The sequence below is a fragment of the Meles meles genome, chromosome X (genome assembly GCF_922984935.1).
Source record: "Meles meles chromosome X, mMelMel3.1 paternal haplotype, whole genome shotgun sequence".
NCBI lineage: Eukaryota > Metazoa > Chordata > Mammalia > Carnivora > Mustelidae > Meles > Meles meles.
In genome coordinates, this window is record NC_060087.1 from 40,047,290 (window position 1) to 40,064,855 (window position 17,566).

Here is a 17,566-nt window from a genome sequence, read left to right on the forward strand (position 1 = left end):
CTCATTTTATCGTTGACTGAGACCTTGATTTTCAGCCATGTGGTTGGTTTAAATGAAACTATTAGATGTCTTACTGACATTTAGACACTCACTGTTATAGGGGTATGCAACCCTGGTGACAGGTGGCAAGTGTGTTTCAGGGGCTTATATGTTGGCTCACTTCTCCTGGATGGCTCTTTAGTAAGAGAGATTGGTCAAGGCAGGGCACCTCTTGGTGTACTTTAATTTGTACCCCATCTGCTTCTTAGTGGCTAAGATTGTTACTGTAAAGACTTGTTCTATCAAGTTAACCCATGTTTCATCTGTCTCCACATTGGTGTTTGGGAACTAACTTTGGAAACTTAGTTAAGTTGCCTCTGGAATGTCTGAGTAGTTCCCAGTGTTATCTTCACTTCGACATAATGTACTGGCTTTATTCCCTTATTCTCCTACCCCAGAAACATCCCAAGATTAAAATCTTGTAGCAACAGTTGTTTGTTCCCTGAATAATCCCCATACTAGCTTTATTCTCATGGCATTCCTGCTGCCTGGAAGATGCCTTCCTCCCACCTTTCCTTCTTGCTCACATCTAAATTGACAGCCTCTTTATGAAATTCTGTGATTTCCCATCTCCCCTCAGTGGAAGGTGAACTTCTTCCTTTTAGCATTTATGGCATTACTTTATCTTTTGCCCAATGTACTGATTGTTCATAATAATTTGTCCTGTTATCTTCAGTTTTCTTACTCTGCTATCCCAAGTATATTTGCATTTCTATCCCCTGTGTAAAGCAGTTTTACTAAAATTCCATCCCTCTTGAGGTTCCGTCCTTGCAGATGGGTTTTTTGGGTGGATTAGTTTCTACTGTATAACCTCAAATATAACACACCCTCAATCAGCCTCTTCACTGTGGTTTTCTTCCAAGCCAGAGCTGTCTTTAATATCCCCTGCCTTTTTGTGTAGTCTTTCATCCACACAGCTAAACACAAGGTCCTGAAACCAGACTGATCCTTAAAAGTCACAGAATTTCCTGCTTTTCTAGCTCCTAAAATCATTTCTGACCCTGTTCCTAAAATGCATTTGTTAAAAACAGCATCTTCTATCCTCTACATTTTTATACTTTTTGCTAGTGATTTATTATTTTGTTTTGAAGAAGTTGAATTTTTAATTGCTATAAGATAAATTTATTAAAATTCAGCAAAACTAAAGGGAAGAGGAAATGCAGCAGTGATTTTGTTTGACTCTTAGTTTTTAGCTCTTCAGTACACTCAGCTGTTGTCCTCACGTAAAACCAAAGCCTGAAAGCAGAACCAGATGACTGTTAAGTCAAGTCCTGAATAGTATCTGTGTCTTTCCTAGGCATCCTTTCCCCAAATGTTTTTATTTTCTATTTATTTTTCTCTACCCTTCAGTTGAATCACATCCTCTAGGACAGGCTTATTGCTGTGGGCTCCAAAAGAACCTCTCTCTCTCTCTCAATTCTCCTTCTGTTCCAACTGCTACCTTTTGGAAATGGGAAAAAACAAAAAATTTTACTGTTAAGGAAAAAAACCAAAGGGCAAGGGGGAAACCACAGTTTGGTTATTTGTTGTCAGACCACATTAGCTGGACTGAAGATTTTTTAAGATTCCAGTATCTCACAAAATAAAAATTCTGGAGCTGTGATCCCAGAAGCAGCATATTCATGGCTTAGTATTTACTCTTAATGTAACTCTGGCTGACCCTTTATTGTTTGTAGGAAAAAAATACATACTGATTGCCTTCTTCTGGATAAAACTACCGAATGAGCTATAAGTTATAAACTACATCTAACTGCCAAAGTAGCCCATAGCATTGGAGATAAAACTTCATTCGCTGAATAGAGTGGAGTATTGCTCCCCAGAACCACAAAACCAGACTGTGCTGATAGAGCTTTAAGAATCTCATCTTCTAAAGAGACGAGGGGAATCAGGCAGGTAAAAAGAGAACAGAAAGAGAGTACAGTTTGAGCTAGTGAGGGGAGGCTTAACATTTTGTTTTCCCAAACCCCTAGCCCACCCACTTAAAAAATTAGCTTTATAACATAGGCAAATTGAGCTTTCCCTGGTTTGCTCATTGGTAAGATACAGAGATAAGAGTGCCTCTCAGGTGGAGAGGGCTGTTGAGAGGTCTGCATGGCATAACATGTCTGAAGTACCTCATACCATGCCTCCTGTTTATTTTTAATTATTCATGTACTTTGTTATTTTATTATTTTTCTTTGTTTGCTCACATGAGAGCGTAGTGGAGTGTGCAGATTTTCCAAAGGTACCTGCAAAGTTTTAGGCATTATTTTCCTATGAAAGAGACCTTGTTTTGAAGCCCAGCTTGGCAAACTTGTTTAGTAAGATCAGCAGCTTCAGAGCTGAATTGTGTGTGACACAGGAAAGGGAAAAGGGAGGAGCAGGTACTGTTCAGGAGTTGGTGGCATAGTCTCGAGTTCTGTCTTCTCACTCTTCTTTTTGCCATGATCTTACTTTCTGCTTGCTACCTCCCCTGACACATCTCCCCCCAAACACAGCTGTCCTGTGTTTGACTTGCGAACCACAGTCTAAAGCATTATTTTGCTTTTAAATAAGTTAAACACAAGAATTGCTGATACCAGATTAAGAGCGAAGTTCTTTGACTATGATACTGAAAAGATCTGCTTTTTAACAGTAAAATTGCTGTTGTTCAAGTTTGTTACATAAATTAACAGGTTTACATAGATTTTAGGTCAATATTTTTACCTTGGCTTAATTTACATGGGTTCTAATGAGTACCAGTACTTTAACCTTGTAACTTAGGAAATAGCAAGGACATATAAATTCAGAGAAATCAAATATGCTCTTTCAAGCTTTAAATTTTACTTGTAAGTAATTGAATGTTTATCTGGCACCTACTATATGCCGGGCACTGTCCTAGGCAACAAATAAAAGAGACAAAAACTTTGCTCTCAAGTAGCAGTCAGTTGCTAAACTCATTTCCTTTTCTTCAGGGTATTTTCGTTTTCTGCATTTTAGAGCTGCAAAGTGCCTTAGAGACCATCTAGTCCAACTTCTCTTTCAAATGGAGAACCTGAGCCACTAATTCACAGGAGAGACTTTAGCAGATGAGTTCAAGTAATGACAGCAGACTGTAGGAAAATCAGCACAAATTGTGAGAATTCAGTATTGTTAGCATCATAAGTATGAATTTAGAAAAGGTGTAAGTTATAAGAAGAGTTGTTAACTTGTGTTAACTTGAATGAAAGATTCTATATTATCCTCAAGTAAAATCAAATGATGTCTTTTTTCTTCTTTAACACTATAGTGAAACCAATTTCATGTCACGCAGAAACTAGATGTATAGTTTTCTGTGTATAGACTCAAACTTTTCAAAAGCAGCTGTACAAGATGATGCTGTTTCTGAGTGTCGAGGTAGTACTGACAGAAATAATGTGCCTTCCTGTCTTAATAGAATCACAGCAGTTGAGATTTGGAATTTAGACCCCTTATGTCAAGGATGAGGAGATTGACTCGCAAAGAGGTTAAATTGACTTGCCCAAATAAGAGCCAAATCTAGCAACTTCTATTTAAGCAAAGAGTCAGATTTTTTATATTAAGATCACTGTATTTTGATATTCAGATATCAACTAATTTTCAACTTTAAGTGATACAGTTTTGACATCATACTTGCTGAGCATTGGCCTTATTTTTTAAATAGGAGAATATCCGAGAAATTGACCAAAAAAATTGATGAAGTTGCAGATACTAGAACCAAGTCTCTAGGAGTATATCTTTGATGCTAAAGATATACAGTATTCTGTTGCTAGTCACAAATAATTTTTCCCCCATAATAGGTATTGTCTTCTGAGAACTCTGAAGCAATGTCAGACATTGAGGGAAGCTCTCATTGCTGCAGGAAAAGAGATTATATGGCATGGGCGGACAAAAGAAGAACCAGCGCATTACTGTAGCATTTGTGAGGTAAGTAACTATTGTTGTCCAGGGTTGTTTTATAAAGCCTCTTAACTCTCTACTTTTCGTTTCTCTTTGGCTACTTTTATTTTAAATTTATAAATTTGTAAGTCTATAAAATTTATAGAGTATTTATACTCCTATCCTGCATCTTACTGAAATTGGCATTATATCCAATCTTGTTATTTTCTTGTTACTTAGCTGTTACATTAAAATTTAGTCTTATGACCTACCATTTCACTAACAGTGAATTAACTCTAAAAGTAATTATGACAGAGTCATTTATCTGGTAGATGTTTAACAAATGATAATCATCAAGAAGTTTAGTCTTGAGATTTTAAACTGGGAATAATCCAGATGTAAGCTGATGATAGTAAACTGGATGTAGTTCAGTATAGCTCCAGGCAGATTAATGCTCACGCCTCTCTGGTGCAGTTCATAGAACATTGGTCAGTCTTCTGTGGCCAAGGTTTGCAAGAGAAGCAATAACAAATACTAATGTAATACCTGTTCTGAAGGAGCTTACATTCTACTCGGAGAAGACAAATTATAAAGAACTAATTGTAATGTACATGGGACTGTGGTGAATGCAACAGAATGAATGGATCTTACTGTTAGGATAACATTGAGGGGGAAAATGACCTAATTTTCACTTCTAGTATTGGCATAAGAATTCCCCAGAGTATTAACATTTGAGTCCATCCTTGAAGGATGAGTATGACTTCAGTGGGCTAAAAAGTGATGAGAATTGGAATTGGAGCGAATGTTATTATGAGCTGTAGGCATAACATGGGAAATGAAAGGCTTGTTCAGAAAAGGATAAGTAGTCTGGTGTAGCTGGAATACAGACTATACAAATTCTACCTACAATTCTAGGTGGGAGGAATCTTTGTAGAGCATCTCAAATGATTTTAAGGAACTTGATATTTATTCTGAGGTCGTTGAAGCCATCAAAAGATGTTGAGCAGGCAGCCATGTTGGATATGTGTTTGAAAGAGAAATGTGATTGGAGAGAATGGAGGTAGGAAGCTGTTGCAGTGGTTTTAAGAAAGATTTGTTATCTTAAGGCCTACATGAGATTGCAATGGAAATATTAAAGAAGGAGAGGAAGTAAAAAATATTTAGAATGTAAAATCCACATAGAGAGACAGCTCATTACATGGCAGAAGTGAGGGGACAGGCCAAAGAACGCTCACAAGTCGTCTGCCTCAGGTCACCAGGTTCATGTTGTTGCCTATTGATAGTAATGGTAAAGTCGTGAATGCTCGGATTTTAATTAACACACTGTTCAAAGAAAATAGGAGGTGATGAGAGGTTTCTGTCATTGAATAAATTCAAGGATACACCAAAGCCAGGGATATCAGTGATCCATTCCAAATCTTTTAATTCTGTATTCTGATATTGACTTTTATTTGAAATGATTGACTCCATCAGCTGTTTTAATGATGTACAACCTGCAAAGTTAAATCTTTTGAGAGATCAGATAGGTTGTGGTTAGGTTTGTTATACCTCAGAAAAAAAACGAGATGAATGAATAAACTTTTCAGAATTTCAGAATGACTCCTGTCCCTTAGTGTTATTTTTTATTCCACCTGAACCATAGCAGCTCATCAGTCTTTCTGTAAACGGTAGAGGTATTATTTCTAAAATCATGCTATACTCATGAATATGAGTATGGTTAAGTAACTTAGTTACTAAGTAACTCAAGTTAAGTATAGTTAAGTAACAGGCGTATAAGCAGACTGCTTATGCGCCTGTTACTTAACATGAGGCTTATAGCTGAATACTCACTGTCTCTTACCTGTCAGTTTCCTTGTCTGTAGTAATCATATTATATTTATTCAACAAGTGTGTTTTGAGGTTTGTCTTAGCACTGTGCTATGCTCTAGAGGTACAGAAGTGAATAAAACATAGTCATCTTTGAGGAGCTCAGTCTATGGGAGAAGACCACCATCCACACACAGTGCTCTGTGATGAGTACTTTTACAGAGAAGTAAATGGATAGTAACAATCACTTTCTTCTGATTGTATACCATTGTTTCAAATTTAAAACAAAAACTGGCTGACCTTGATCAACTTTTAAATTAGGCTTTTGCCAGCGGTTGTAAAGGGTTTGTCATTTGCATTACCACCCATGTCTTTGGGTTTGGTACAAAATAAACCTAGTTTATTAAAATTCTCGAACATGGCCATGTTTGTCTTAGTACTTACTCTTAACCAGAGATCACTGTCCACAATTCCATGTAAAGTAGAATTCTATAATTATACTAAAACAGTACAATAAATAAACACCACTCTCTCTATTGAACTCTTTTTCTCTTGCATAAAATAGGTGGAGGTTTTTGATCTGCTTTTTGTCACAAATGAGAGCAATTCTCGAAAGACCTACATAGTGCATTGCCAAGATTGTGCACGAAAAACAAGCGGAAACCTGGAAAATTTTGTGGTGCTAGAACAGTATAAAATGGAGGACCTGATGCAAGTCTATGACCAATTTACATTAGTAAGTGAAATGAGCATGTGAGTACATACTTAGCTGGATAGGGAAGCAGCAGTGTTTGTTCTGCCACCTGATAAGTAGGAGGTAATGAAATATTTAAATTTTCCTTTTGCTTGTTAGATACTACATGAGGAAATACTCATATCATTCCCCCCCTTCCTTCACTTCCAAGTGTTTATGCCTATAAAATTGGCATATTGCATTTTCAGTTTTCTTCCTGGGTGAGTCCAAGCCTAAATGATGTCACCATAATTACATTTTAAAATCTTTCTGTGCTTTTAGAACACTGTCCTATCCTTTATGCCATTTGATTTCAGTTGATAAAATGCGTACATAGGGTTTAGTAGCGTCCACAAAATCATTCAGTAAGTGTGGTCTTAAATAGACTTCTGCTTTTTAGAGCTAATTATATGTATTTAAAATTCTGTCCTTGCCAGAAATATTAACCTTATGGGAATATTTGATGGAGCTTAACTTCCTAATACATTATATAACCTTATGAAGTTCAGGTATACTTACAAATATTACACAGTTTTTAATTTTAAGCAGCAAATGCTTAGATGGAAGCATTTTACTCTAGCACATCAATAGTTTCATGAATAGAAACACAAATATGATTTATGAATTGTTGATTTCATTAAAAACCAAATTACTGAAATTTAGCTCCTAGTTTCACTTAAGCAGTCTTTAAGATTGCTTCAAGAAGAAGAAAATTATCCAGAATATGTTAAACACAATGTATTATCTTATTGAGATAGCTTCTGAAGCCAGTCACTAATGAAATTATAATTGATTTGTGAAACCATTTTCCGCAAGCCTTTTTTTTTTTTAAGCAATCTAAAAAATGGTCAACCTAATAACATCCTAAGAGCTTTTTGACTAATGGGGGAAGTACAGAAAAATGTAGGCACACTGAGTAGAATAATGGCCTCAGACGCTTAGGAAAATTGGCCACACGGGAGACAGTAGTAAGGGAGGTTCTCTGTGACACTGTGTAGCAGGCTATTAAACTTTTTTTTTGAGAGTTGTTCCTTCCCTTCCCTTCATAAGCAGACTGTGTAGCCTTGAGCTAGGGAATGCTATTAACCATTTGCATGCCAAAGTAACATACCTTTTATTTTCAGGCTCCTCCATTACCATCCTCCTCATCTTGATATTGTTCCATGGACATTAAGTGAGACCTTTTCTGCTATTCAGGAAGTAACTCAGTTCTGCACCACTGGTTTTTGTAGCTATCTCGTAAGGCTGCTGGCTGAAAACTGTGTCTATGCAACCTTCCAAGTGCGGAGTGTCAACCAACTGGACAGGGGAGAGCACTGCTCCTACTCCAGGACTCTCACAAAGTGATCAGCTATACTTCAGAAAAAAAATAATAAATTCCATGTTTTGTATATATCTGACAAAACTGGCAACATCATACAGACTACTGACTTGAAAACAACCTCTTTTATATTTCTCTATTTCTGGGCTGATGAATTGGTTTTCATCTATCTTTTCCCCTTCAGAATTTTCCTTGGAAAAAAAATACTAGCCTAGCTGGTCATTTCTTTGTAAGGTAGTTAGCAATTTTAAGTCTTTCTTTGGTCAACTTTTTTTTTAATGTGAAAAGTTAGGTAAGGAACTTTTTTACTGCTTTTATGTTTTTCTGTCTTGTTTTGAAACCATGACGGTTATTACACTTTTGGTTCCTAAATAAAATGTTTAAAAAATTAACAGCCAAGTCACAAAGATAATGGATTGCACATAGACTAAGGAATAAACTTCAGATTTGTGATTTTTGTTTCTAATCTTGATGTAAATTTACACTATTTATAAATACATATTTATTGCTTGAAAATATTTGTGAATGGAATGCTGTTATTTTTTCCAGATTTACCTGCCATTGAAATTTTAAGGAGTTCTGTAATTTCAAACACTACTCCTATTACATTTTCTATGTGTAAATAGAACTGCTTAGCATTGTACAGAAACTTTTATTAAAATTGTTTAATGTTTAAAGAGTTTTCTATTGTTTGAGTTTTAAAGAGACTTTATGTATAGTGCCCAGGTTTTGTTCATTTTTCAAATCTGATTATATATATTTTATATATACTTATGTATGTATATATAATATATATAGAAATCTGGATATATATGTATAAAGATTTAGAACTTAAATTTTTCTCATTTTAAGTTTCAACATCTATGGTAGATTTTTGAGGTGTCTACTGTAAAGTATTGCTTACAAAAGTATGATTATTTTTAAAGAAATATATATGGTATGTATCTTCAAGACCTAAAATGTCAGACTGGTTTATTGTTAAGTTGCAATTACTGCAATGACAGACCAATAAACAATTGCTGCCAAAACATAGTATAATAGTAGAAAACAAATAGTGATTGAACTTAAGATTTTAAAGGGAATGTTACATGGGCTTGATAAATCTTGTACATCACTAAGTAGAGTTTTATGTGGGGAAAAAAAGGTCCAGATGAAGGGCTCTATTTTAGAATGCAAATAAATTAAGAGACTTATTTTTTAATGTTAGGCAGTTTTGAAATTTCATGCTTTCCTGCTTGCATGACGTGATTGGGGTGTTGGGGGGTGGAGAGTCTACAAATCCATATCTGGTAAAAATACAGCAAGCTATATTAGCATTAACAAGTCACTTCTAATTAACAGTAGTATTTCATTTTATAACAATGGTACCTTGCATTTGGCACATACTCTCTTTTTATCACACTGTTCTTTATAAGATTTTCTAGGAAGCTTTAGTTTAAAAACATAGAGAATGCTAGAAATGGAGTTATATTTATGACTAAAGAGAATTTATAATACTGTCTTGGGAAATGCCATGCTGATTGCATTAATCAAGTATTCTTGTTCAGATAGTTTTGGAGTATGTTGTCCTCCTAGAAACAGTTCGAAGACTTAAAAGCATGGAGATATTTTATTTAATTAGTTAATTTGGTAAATATTGAATATCTACTAGCAGCAATCATCTCTCATAACTTCAGAAGGAAATACTTACAAATCTATTTTAGTTAAGGAGCAAGAGTGCTTGTCTAAGTGCTGCTTAGGATTTGTAACCATTAATATTTTTGAAATAAGACAGACTTTTTTGCAAATAAAAATTACAAGCCAACTATCCAGAAGCAAAGATTATAAGAATGCTAAAGATACACCTAAATGTTGCTTAGCCAATTTTAGTTTATCTTACTGACACAGTGTCTTATTTTCTATGGTTTTATCAAGATAGTTTATTGCCAAGATTAATAGAGGTGGTCTGACATTTAGGAGTAATTTAGTGCTATTTCACCAATACATACTTATAAGTTTTATGTCAAGGATAATACTTGCTCAGCTTAATCTTTGAATGGGTAGAGGATAGGAGATAGAAATCAAACACATCAACATTACTCTGAAGTATAACTAGATAAATTCCTGTGTAAACTGCTTTCTTTTTCATCTATTTAAACTACTTTCTTTTCATCTATTTAATATCCTTTATAATTTACATTTTTCCGGTTTCAAAAGAAATAGAAATTTCTTTTTATTGCTCTGTGTAGGTAAATCCCATTAAAAGCACACTTTCTCCAGATGCCTTAATAACACCCATTGTTTAGAGAAAGAAGCTAATTACAAAATGTTTAAAAAAGCAGATGGTGATCCAGACAGTGGGAGCTCAATCATACTCTTTCTCTTTGTAACCAGTTAAATAGGAAATCATGTACCATCAGTAGAGCAGTTCAACTTGCTTTTTAACCTATTTATATTAATAAAAAAAAGTGGCTTTTTCATTTTGAACTAAACCTAAGTCGGTTTCTAAAAGTAGTAAATTGACAAATTCCCAATTTCAACTGAAATCTAAGATCACATGATATTATGAATTTAACTGAAATGAAGTGTCTGCTTCTCTGGACCTAGTCATTAAGTCTTTAAATTATTGTCATGTGCATTTTCATTTAGTCAGTATAATTAGCATCTCCTAAAAGCAAATCTAAGATGTGATCCCTGTCCTCTGTCCTCTCCACACACATCTAATATAGGAGATTGATGTAATACATCAGGCAAAACCTAGAAGAGGTAACAAGAAGGGTAGTATCAGGGCCTGTATTTTAGTGTGGTTTACATCACACCTTCCTGAGCCAAGAGGATTTGGCCAAGGGGTTGGAGGAGCACTAAAAGAAAGGGCAGGAAGGCTCCAAGATGTGGGAAAGCTGCCTCTGCCATGAGCGGTGTTTATACTTTACCCTGTACTTAATATGGAACCGTCCATGGGATTTAAACAAAAGAACAGCACTGAGTTGCAGTAGTCTTCCTGCCTGTTTTAACACACTCTGTCTATCCTGTACGTTGCTGCCAGAGGATATCTCCAAAGCAGGGAAATTTAGGGGAGAGAGGATTTGGATTTGAGCTTTGGATGTTGGGAGGTTGGAAATAAGAGCACAGACTGGGAAGATAAAGTTGAATTCCACAGGACCCATAAGATGTCTTCCAGTGAGTGGGGTGCTTCTAACCAGAATAGGGAATACAGAAGTGCGGTTCTGGAGGCAGAAACTAACAAACTCCTTGTAGGGCATCTAAGTAGTTGGAATTAGGAGAGGCCTGGTCTGGAACCATGTATCTGCTCTTCATTGAGGTGGTGCTTAGAGCCAGAAGAGATGGTATGATCCAGGGACTGTGGTAAGGAGAGACCAAATACCCACTAAGGAATGTCACATATAAGAGAAAAAGAGATTGCAAAGGAGAAGAAAGCTAAACCAGCCAGGGTGTTGGACAAACTAGAGCTTTTGAAAAATAACCACATCATGCTGCAAAGAGGATTACAGGGATTTCTTTGGGTTGGCACAAGATGGTGACATTTGCCAGAGTACCTCAGTGGAGCAACAACCTAACTGCCGTGGATGGGAAAAGGTATTGAATTTGAGGGTGGGGAGTGGGGGGTTGTCTGGTCTTTCCAGGATCTCTAGGTGTGAAATTACATGGGTCTGTGATGAACAGCAAACATAGCCAATTATAAATATTTTGTATCACTGTCCTGGAGTGCTTTGCACAGTAATAGTTTTGTATTATATATTGTGAAGCAGTCCATGTGGTATTTTGTTTTTGAAAGGAAAATGGACTTCTTTAGTTGAACAGGGAAATGAAGATGGTATTTTTTATTGTGGCCTACAGATACCTACCATTTACTGACAACCTGTGCAAAGCACAATGCTAAGTACTTAATAGACATTCTTTTTAGTCCTCATGGTGACCTTTAGAGTTGGGTACTGTTGTGTCTCCATCTTACAGATAAGTAAACTGAGGCAAAGAGATCCTATAACTGCCCCCCAAGGTTTGTGGTCAAGTAAGTGTTCAAGCCAAGATTCCAACTGTGATGATGGAGATCCAACTCAGAGAAATGCTATTCTACCTCCCACTATAAAGAAGAATTGCTGAGTGCTTATTCTGTAGTCATGCTTGAAAGAAACTTTTCATTTGGAATATTTCTTTAACAAGAAAAAGAAGTCTTTAAATATGATAACCTATAATTAGACCAACCATACCTTTTATTATAGTCCAAACCAGAACCCTTTTGAAATCAAAAGGAGCATAATTAGTACTTATTAGGATAGGGCAGCAGCCATAAAATGGGGGCTCTCCTGGGCAAGCTGGGATGTATGGCATAGTGCTTTAAAGTTGGTTTCAGAAGAAGCAGTTGCAAGTAGTATTGACCTCCTCCCGACATCATACTCCTAGATTTTTGCACTCTTAGGATGGAAAGGAAGCATATGTTTGTGCTGCCTTAAGGTCCACAGTTGTTGGAAAAGATGGTGAATGATAGGGAGAAGATGCAAGCAATGGGTTTTAGGAAGTGAAAACGATAGAGGAAAGAGTCCTGTTAAGTTTAGTGATGGCTCCTGAGTTGTTCCAGTCCTAAAGTCAAATAATGACACTTGAAGAAACTGACAAGTGTGTAAATAGAATATTTTCGATACAAAGATTAATAGGCATTTTTTTTTCTAAGTTCAGTCTGACTACCATTTACCTGTCTAGTTTAAGCTGGGAGTCTGATTTTAACATATTCAAAATATGATTTCTAAGTGTGCCAACCTGAAAAATAATACGGAGTCAGAGTCCGTTTTCTCAGGATTTCAAAGCCATTCAGTGCCACGTAATTTACTCCCAAATGATTAAACATGTCTTGATATCAACAACAGGAAGATTCCTGATCAACTTAAGGACTATCCTAAGGTACTTAAAACCATATGTGTCTAAGTGTATGATGACCTTAAATAGATTAAGGGTATGATTAACACAAAGTAGTAACTCTGAACCACACCTACTTCCCCAGATGCTCAGATACAACATTTATTAAGGAGTGTAACAGGAGAAAGGAAGAGAGAGCAAACACACTGATTTTGTAGGCTTATATAGTTAATTGTAGCCAAGCATTCTTCAGTGCTCCACTTTGTGTAGAATAATACATTTGGCAGAGTGAAAGTAGATGAGAATGTTATCTTTAGGAAACTTGATATATGTGATTTAAATGTCATTATTAAATGTACTCAGATGCAAATTTTGAGATGTGTACACATGAAAAGGATTCTATGTTTAATAAATGGAAGTCGGTACTCAAATCTATGATCAACAAGATTTTCTGAGTTAAGGTACTGAAAATAATTGGTGGAGTGGGGAGGCGGGGAAGTTCAGAAATATATGTGATACTGATGCATCAAAAATTTCAGTAAGAAGGAAAAACTAAAAAGTGCCAAAGACTTGAAAACACAACTGTATACAAAACCTGGATCGTTTTTAAAATCTTGATCAGCCTGCAAATTACCCTGCCATAAATCCTTCTAAATCAGATGGGACTCGCAAGTCCATGAATTAGAATTCCTCTGTAAGACTATCTCTCTCTGTTCCTCCAGATAAGGCCAGTAGCCTCAAAAGCTTCATAACTAAAACCCACTGAAGAGTTGTGCGTGAACAGTGGGTAATCTGCTAGTTAACACTGAGTGCGTTGCTAACACTCTGAAACTTGGATTTTAGGCTTGCTTCAGGCTCCATATAGCCCCCTCCTTCCCTACCTCCCTTCCTTTTGACTTAACTTTGTTTTAAAAACATAATATTTACATGGTTAAAAATGTAAAACTATATTGAAATGTACTTTCAGAGAAGTCTTGTTCCCATTCCCTTTAAGCACCTTCAAATTTTCTCCCCCCACCATTTTTCATGCATTAGCTCATATCTCCTGTGTTTCTTTTTCCAAAAGTAAATAAATTGGAGTGTATAGTCCTATTTCCCTTCTTTTATACACAAAATGTAGCATGATGTGTGCACATTTTGGCAGCTTGATTTTTTTCCACTGAATATATCCTGAAAGTCATTATCAGTTCATGGTGCTCTAGTGTTTGCATGTGTCCTCTCTCAGTGATGGACATTTGGGGGATGTTTCCAATCTTTTGCTATTTCAAATAATGTTTCAATGGCCTTACATAGATGTTGTTTTATATTTGTGGAGGTATATCTTCAGGGTAAAATCATAGATTACTGGGTCACAAGGTAAGTGTGTATACAGTTTTCCTCAATATTGCCCTTCCTAGCTATATTGTGTTGCACTCACCCTAGCAACATATGAACAAGACTACTTCTGTTATAACCTTGCCAGTAGACTGTATTGTGGAGCATTTGGAGTTTTGCAAACATAATAGGTGAAAATGGAATCTTAGAGTAGCTTTATTTATTTATTTACTTTTAAGATTTTATTAATTTCAGATAGAGTGAGTGAGAGCACACAAGCAGGGCAGAGGGAGAAGCACACTCCCCCACTGAGCTTGGAGCCAAATGTGGGGCTCTATCCCAGGACCCTGGGATCATGACCTGAGCTGAAGGCAGACGCTTAACCAACTGAGCCATCCAGGTGCCTCCTTAGGGTAGTTTCAATTTGCAATTCTTTAATGACAAAGGTTAAGCAATTTTTCACGTATTTAAGGACTATTTGTCCATTTTCTAAACCCAATCCTTTTTGAGATATGGTTACATAATACAGTAAGCTAGACAGACCTTAAGTGTACAGTTGGATGAGTTTTGGCAAATGTGTCCATTTTACCCCAATAAGAAAAATGCATTGTCATTGCCATAGAAAGTTCTCTTGTGTTCTTTTCCATTCTGTTCTCTTCCTCCCTTGCAGCCCCCAACCCCAGGCAACCACTTTTTAAAATTTCTATCCCCAGCGATTAATTTACTGTTTTTAACTTCATAAAAACAGAAGTGTGCAAAAAAAATTTTTTTTTGTATTTGACTTCTTTCACTGGACATAATATTTTTTTGGTAGGTTTTCCTTTTTTTCTTCATTTTATTTTATTTTATTTCTTTTCAGTGTTCCAGCATTCATTGTTTATGTACCGCACCCAGTGCTCCATGCAATACATGCCCTCCTTAATACCCACCACCAGGCTCACCCATCCCCCTACCCCCCTCCCCTCCGAAACCTTCAGTTTGTTTCTCAGAGTCCACAGTCTCTCATGGTTTGTCTCCTCCTCTGATTTCCCCCATCTCACTTCTCTTCAACTCCCAATGTCCTCTATGTTATCCCTTATGCTCCACAAGTCAGTGAAACCATATAATAATCGACTCTCTCTGCTTGATTTATTTCATTCAGTATAATCTCTTCCAATCCTGTCCATGTTGATACAAAAGTTGGGTGTTCATCCTTTCTGATGGAGACATAATACCCCATTGTATATATGGACCGTATATATGGACCATATCTCCTTTATCCGTTCATCTGTTGAAGGCCATCTTGGCTCTTTCCACAGTTTGGCAACTGTGGCCATTGCTGCTATGACCATTAGAGTACAGATTTGAAATTCATTTATGTTGCTATCAGTAGTTCCTTCTTTCTTATTGTTGAGGAATATCTCATTGTATGACTATAACACAATGTATTTTATCCATTCTCCTGCTGATTAACATTTGGGTTTCCAATTTTTGCTACTAAGAATAAATATAGCTGGATCATAAGGTAGGTATATATTTAACTTTATAAGCAATTGTTGGACATTTTTCCAAACTGGTGGTACCAGTTTATACTTTCACCAGCAATATCTGAGAGCTCTGGTAGCTCTGTACCCTCAGAGATATTTCATGTTGTTAGTTTTCAAAAGCTTAACCATTCTACTCAGTGTGTGGTATCTGATTGTGGTTATAAATTTGAATCTAGTGATGACTAATGTTGAATGTCTTTGCATGTGTATACTGACCATCTGTATATCTTTGTTTATGAAGTGTGCAGATGTGTGGCCCATTTAAAATTGGGTTGTCTTTTTGTTATTGATTTGTAGAAGGTTCCTTATATGATCTTATAAGCCATTTGTCAGATATTCATATTACAAATATCCCAGCCTGTGATTTGCTTTTTCATTTTCTTAATGGTGTCTTGAAGAATAGATTATCTTAATTTTGATAAAGTCTAGTTTACCCATTTTTGTATAGTTAGTGGGTTTTTTTGTGTACTGTCTAGGAAATTATTCCCTAACCTTTGTCTTGAAGATACTCCCCTCTGTTTTCTCCCTTAGGGGAGACATTTAGGTCTGTAAACCGTCTCAACCTAGTTTTTGTGTTCTATAAAGTTTTTCAAGCAGGCAGTGTAAGTTTTCCAACTTTGTTATTCTTTCTCAAAGTTGATTTGGCTATTCTAGGTCTTTTGCATTTCTAGATTAATTTTAGAATTAGCTTGCCAATTTCTACCAGAAAAATCCTGCTGGGATTTTGACTGGGATTACATTGAATCTATAGATCCATTTGTGGAGAATTGACATCCAACAGTATTGAGTTTTCTGACCCATGAAAAAGGCATATTTTGTCATTGATTCAGACCTGTGATTTTTTTCACTGTTTTGTAGTTTTGGGTAAACAGGACTTCATATCCCAAAGTATTTGATATTTTTGATGCTGTTGTGAGTTGTATGTTTTAAAATTTTTAATTTCCTTTTTGGTGTGTGTGTGGCTAGTTTGTAGAACTAAATTAACTAATGAATACTGACCATGTGTCCTGCAACTTGCTAAGGTCATTTATCAGTTCTAGTAGCTTTTCTGTAGATTCTTTGGGGTTTTCTACTTAAATAATTTATGTTACCTGTAATAAAGAGAGTGTTACTGCTTTCTTCCCAATATGGGTGCCTTTTTTCCCCTTCCTTTTTCTTCCCTTTTTGCACTGGCTTAAACCTCTAGTACAATGTTGAATTAAAGTGATCAGAACAGACATCCTTGCCTGTTCCTAGTTTTAGGGGAAAATAGGTATGATGTGAACTGAAGGTTTTTCATAGATGCCCTCTATCAGGTTGAAGATGTCCCTTACTATTTTGCTGGTTTGCAAAAAAGATTTTTTTTTATTAGGAATGTATGTTGAATATTATAAAAAGTTTTTTGCATTGACTGAGATGATAATATGTTTTTTCTTTTTTAGTTTGCTAATATGAATTACATTGATTGATTTTTAAATATTAAACTAATCTTATACTCCTGAGATAAAGCCCACTTGCTCATGTTTTATTATTTTATGTCTCATTGGATTATATGTTGTTGCCAAAAGTTTGCTGAGAATTTTTGCGTCTGTGTTCATGAGGGATAGTGGTCAGTGGTTTTATTTTCCACTAATGCTTTTGTCTGGGTTTATTATTAGAGTAATATTGGCCTCAGAGAATGAGTTGGGAAGTATCCTCTTTCTTCAGTTTTCGTGAAGAATTTGAGTGGAATTGGTATGAATCTTCTTAAAAATATTTGATAGAATTCATCAATAAAGCCATTTGGGCCTGGAGTTTTCTTTGTGGAAAAGTTTTCAGCTACAAAATCAATTTCTTTAGTATATATAGGCTGCCCAGATATCTATTTCTTCTGGAGCGAGCTTTGGTTGTTTGTGTCTTTCAAGTCATTTATCCTTTTAACATTTGTGAAACCTATAGTTCTCTGTCATTCCTGATACTGGTGAATAGTGTCTCTCCCATCAGGCTGGCTAGAAATTTTCTTGATCTTCTCATATAACCAATTTCTGATTTCATTGATTTTTTTCCCCATTGTATTTCTGTCATTGATTTTCTCTCTCATTATTTTCCTTCCTTCTGCTTATGCCCAGTTTCTTTAGCTATTTTCACTAGTTTCTTTAGGTG

The 17,566-nt window shown here is 35.9% G+C and overlaps 1 protein-coding gene across 7 annotated transcripts in view; it reads left to right on the top strand.

Annotated features, from left to right (window-relative positions):
- The window catches only part of KDM6A (lysine demethylase 6A), a 211,951-nt gene extending 200,595 nt beyond the window's left edge, over nucleotides 1-11,356 (top strand). For 2 of the 7 annotated variants that reach the window (XM_045994860.1, XM_045994866.1), the window contains 3 exons: nucleotides 3,816-3,942; nucleotides 6,266-6,436; nucleotides 7,558-11,355. In XM_045994860.1, the coding sequence (XP_045850816.1) occupies nucleotides 3,816-3,942; nucleotides 6,266-6,436; nucleotides 7,558-7,587 (328 nt within the window). In that variant the 3' untranslated portion in view covers nucleotides 7,588-11,355. Of the gene's footprint in view, nucleotides 1-3,815; nucleotides 3,943-6,265; nucleotides 6,437-7,557 lie in introns of all 7 variants that reach the window. The other 5 variants (XM_045994862.1, XM_045994867.1, XM_045994863.1 and 2 more) reach the window with 4 other exon arrangements.
- Nucleotides 11,357-17,566: the final 6,210 nt, after the last annotated feature.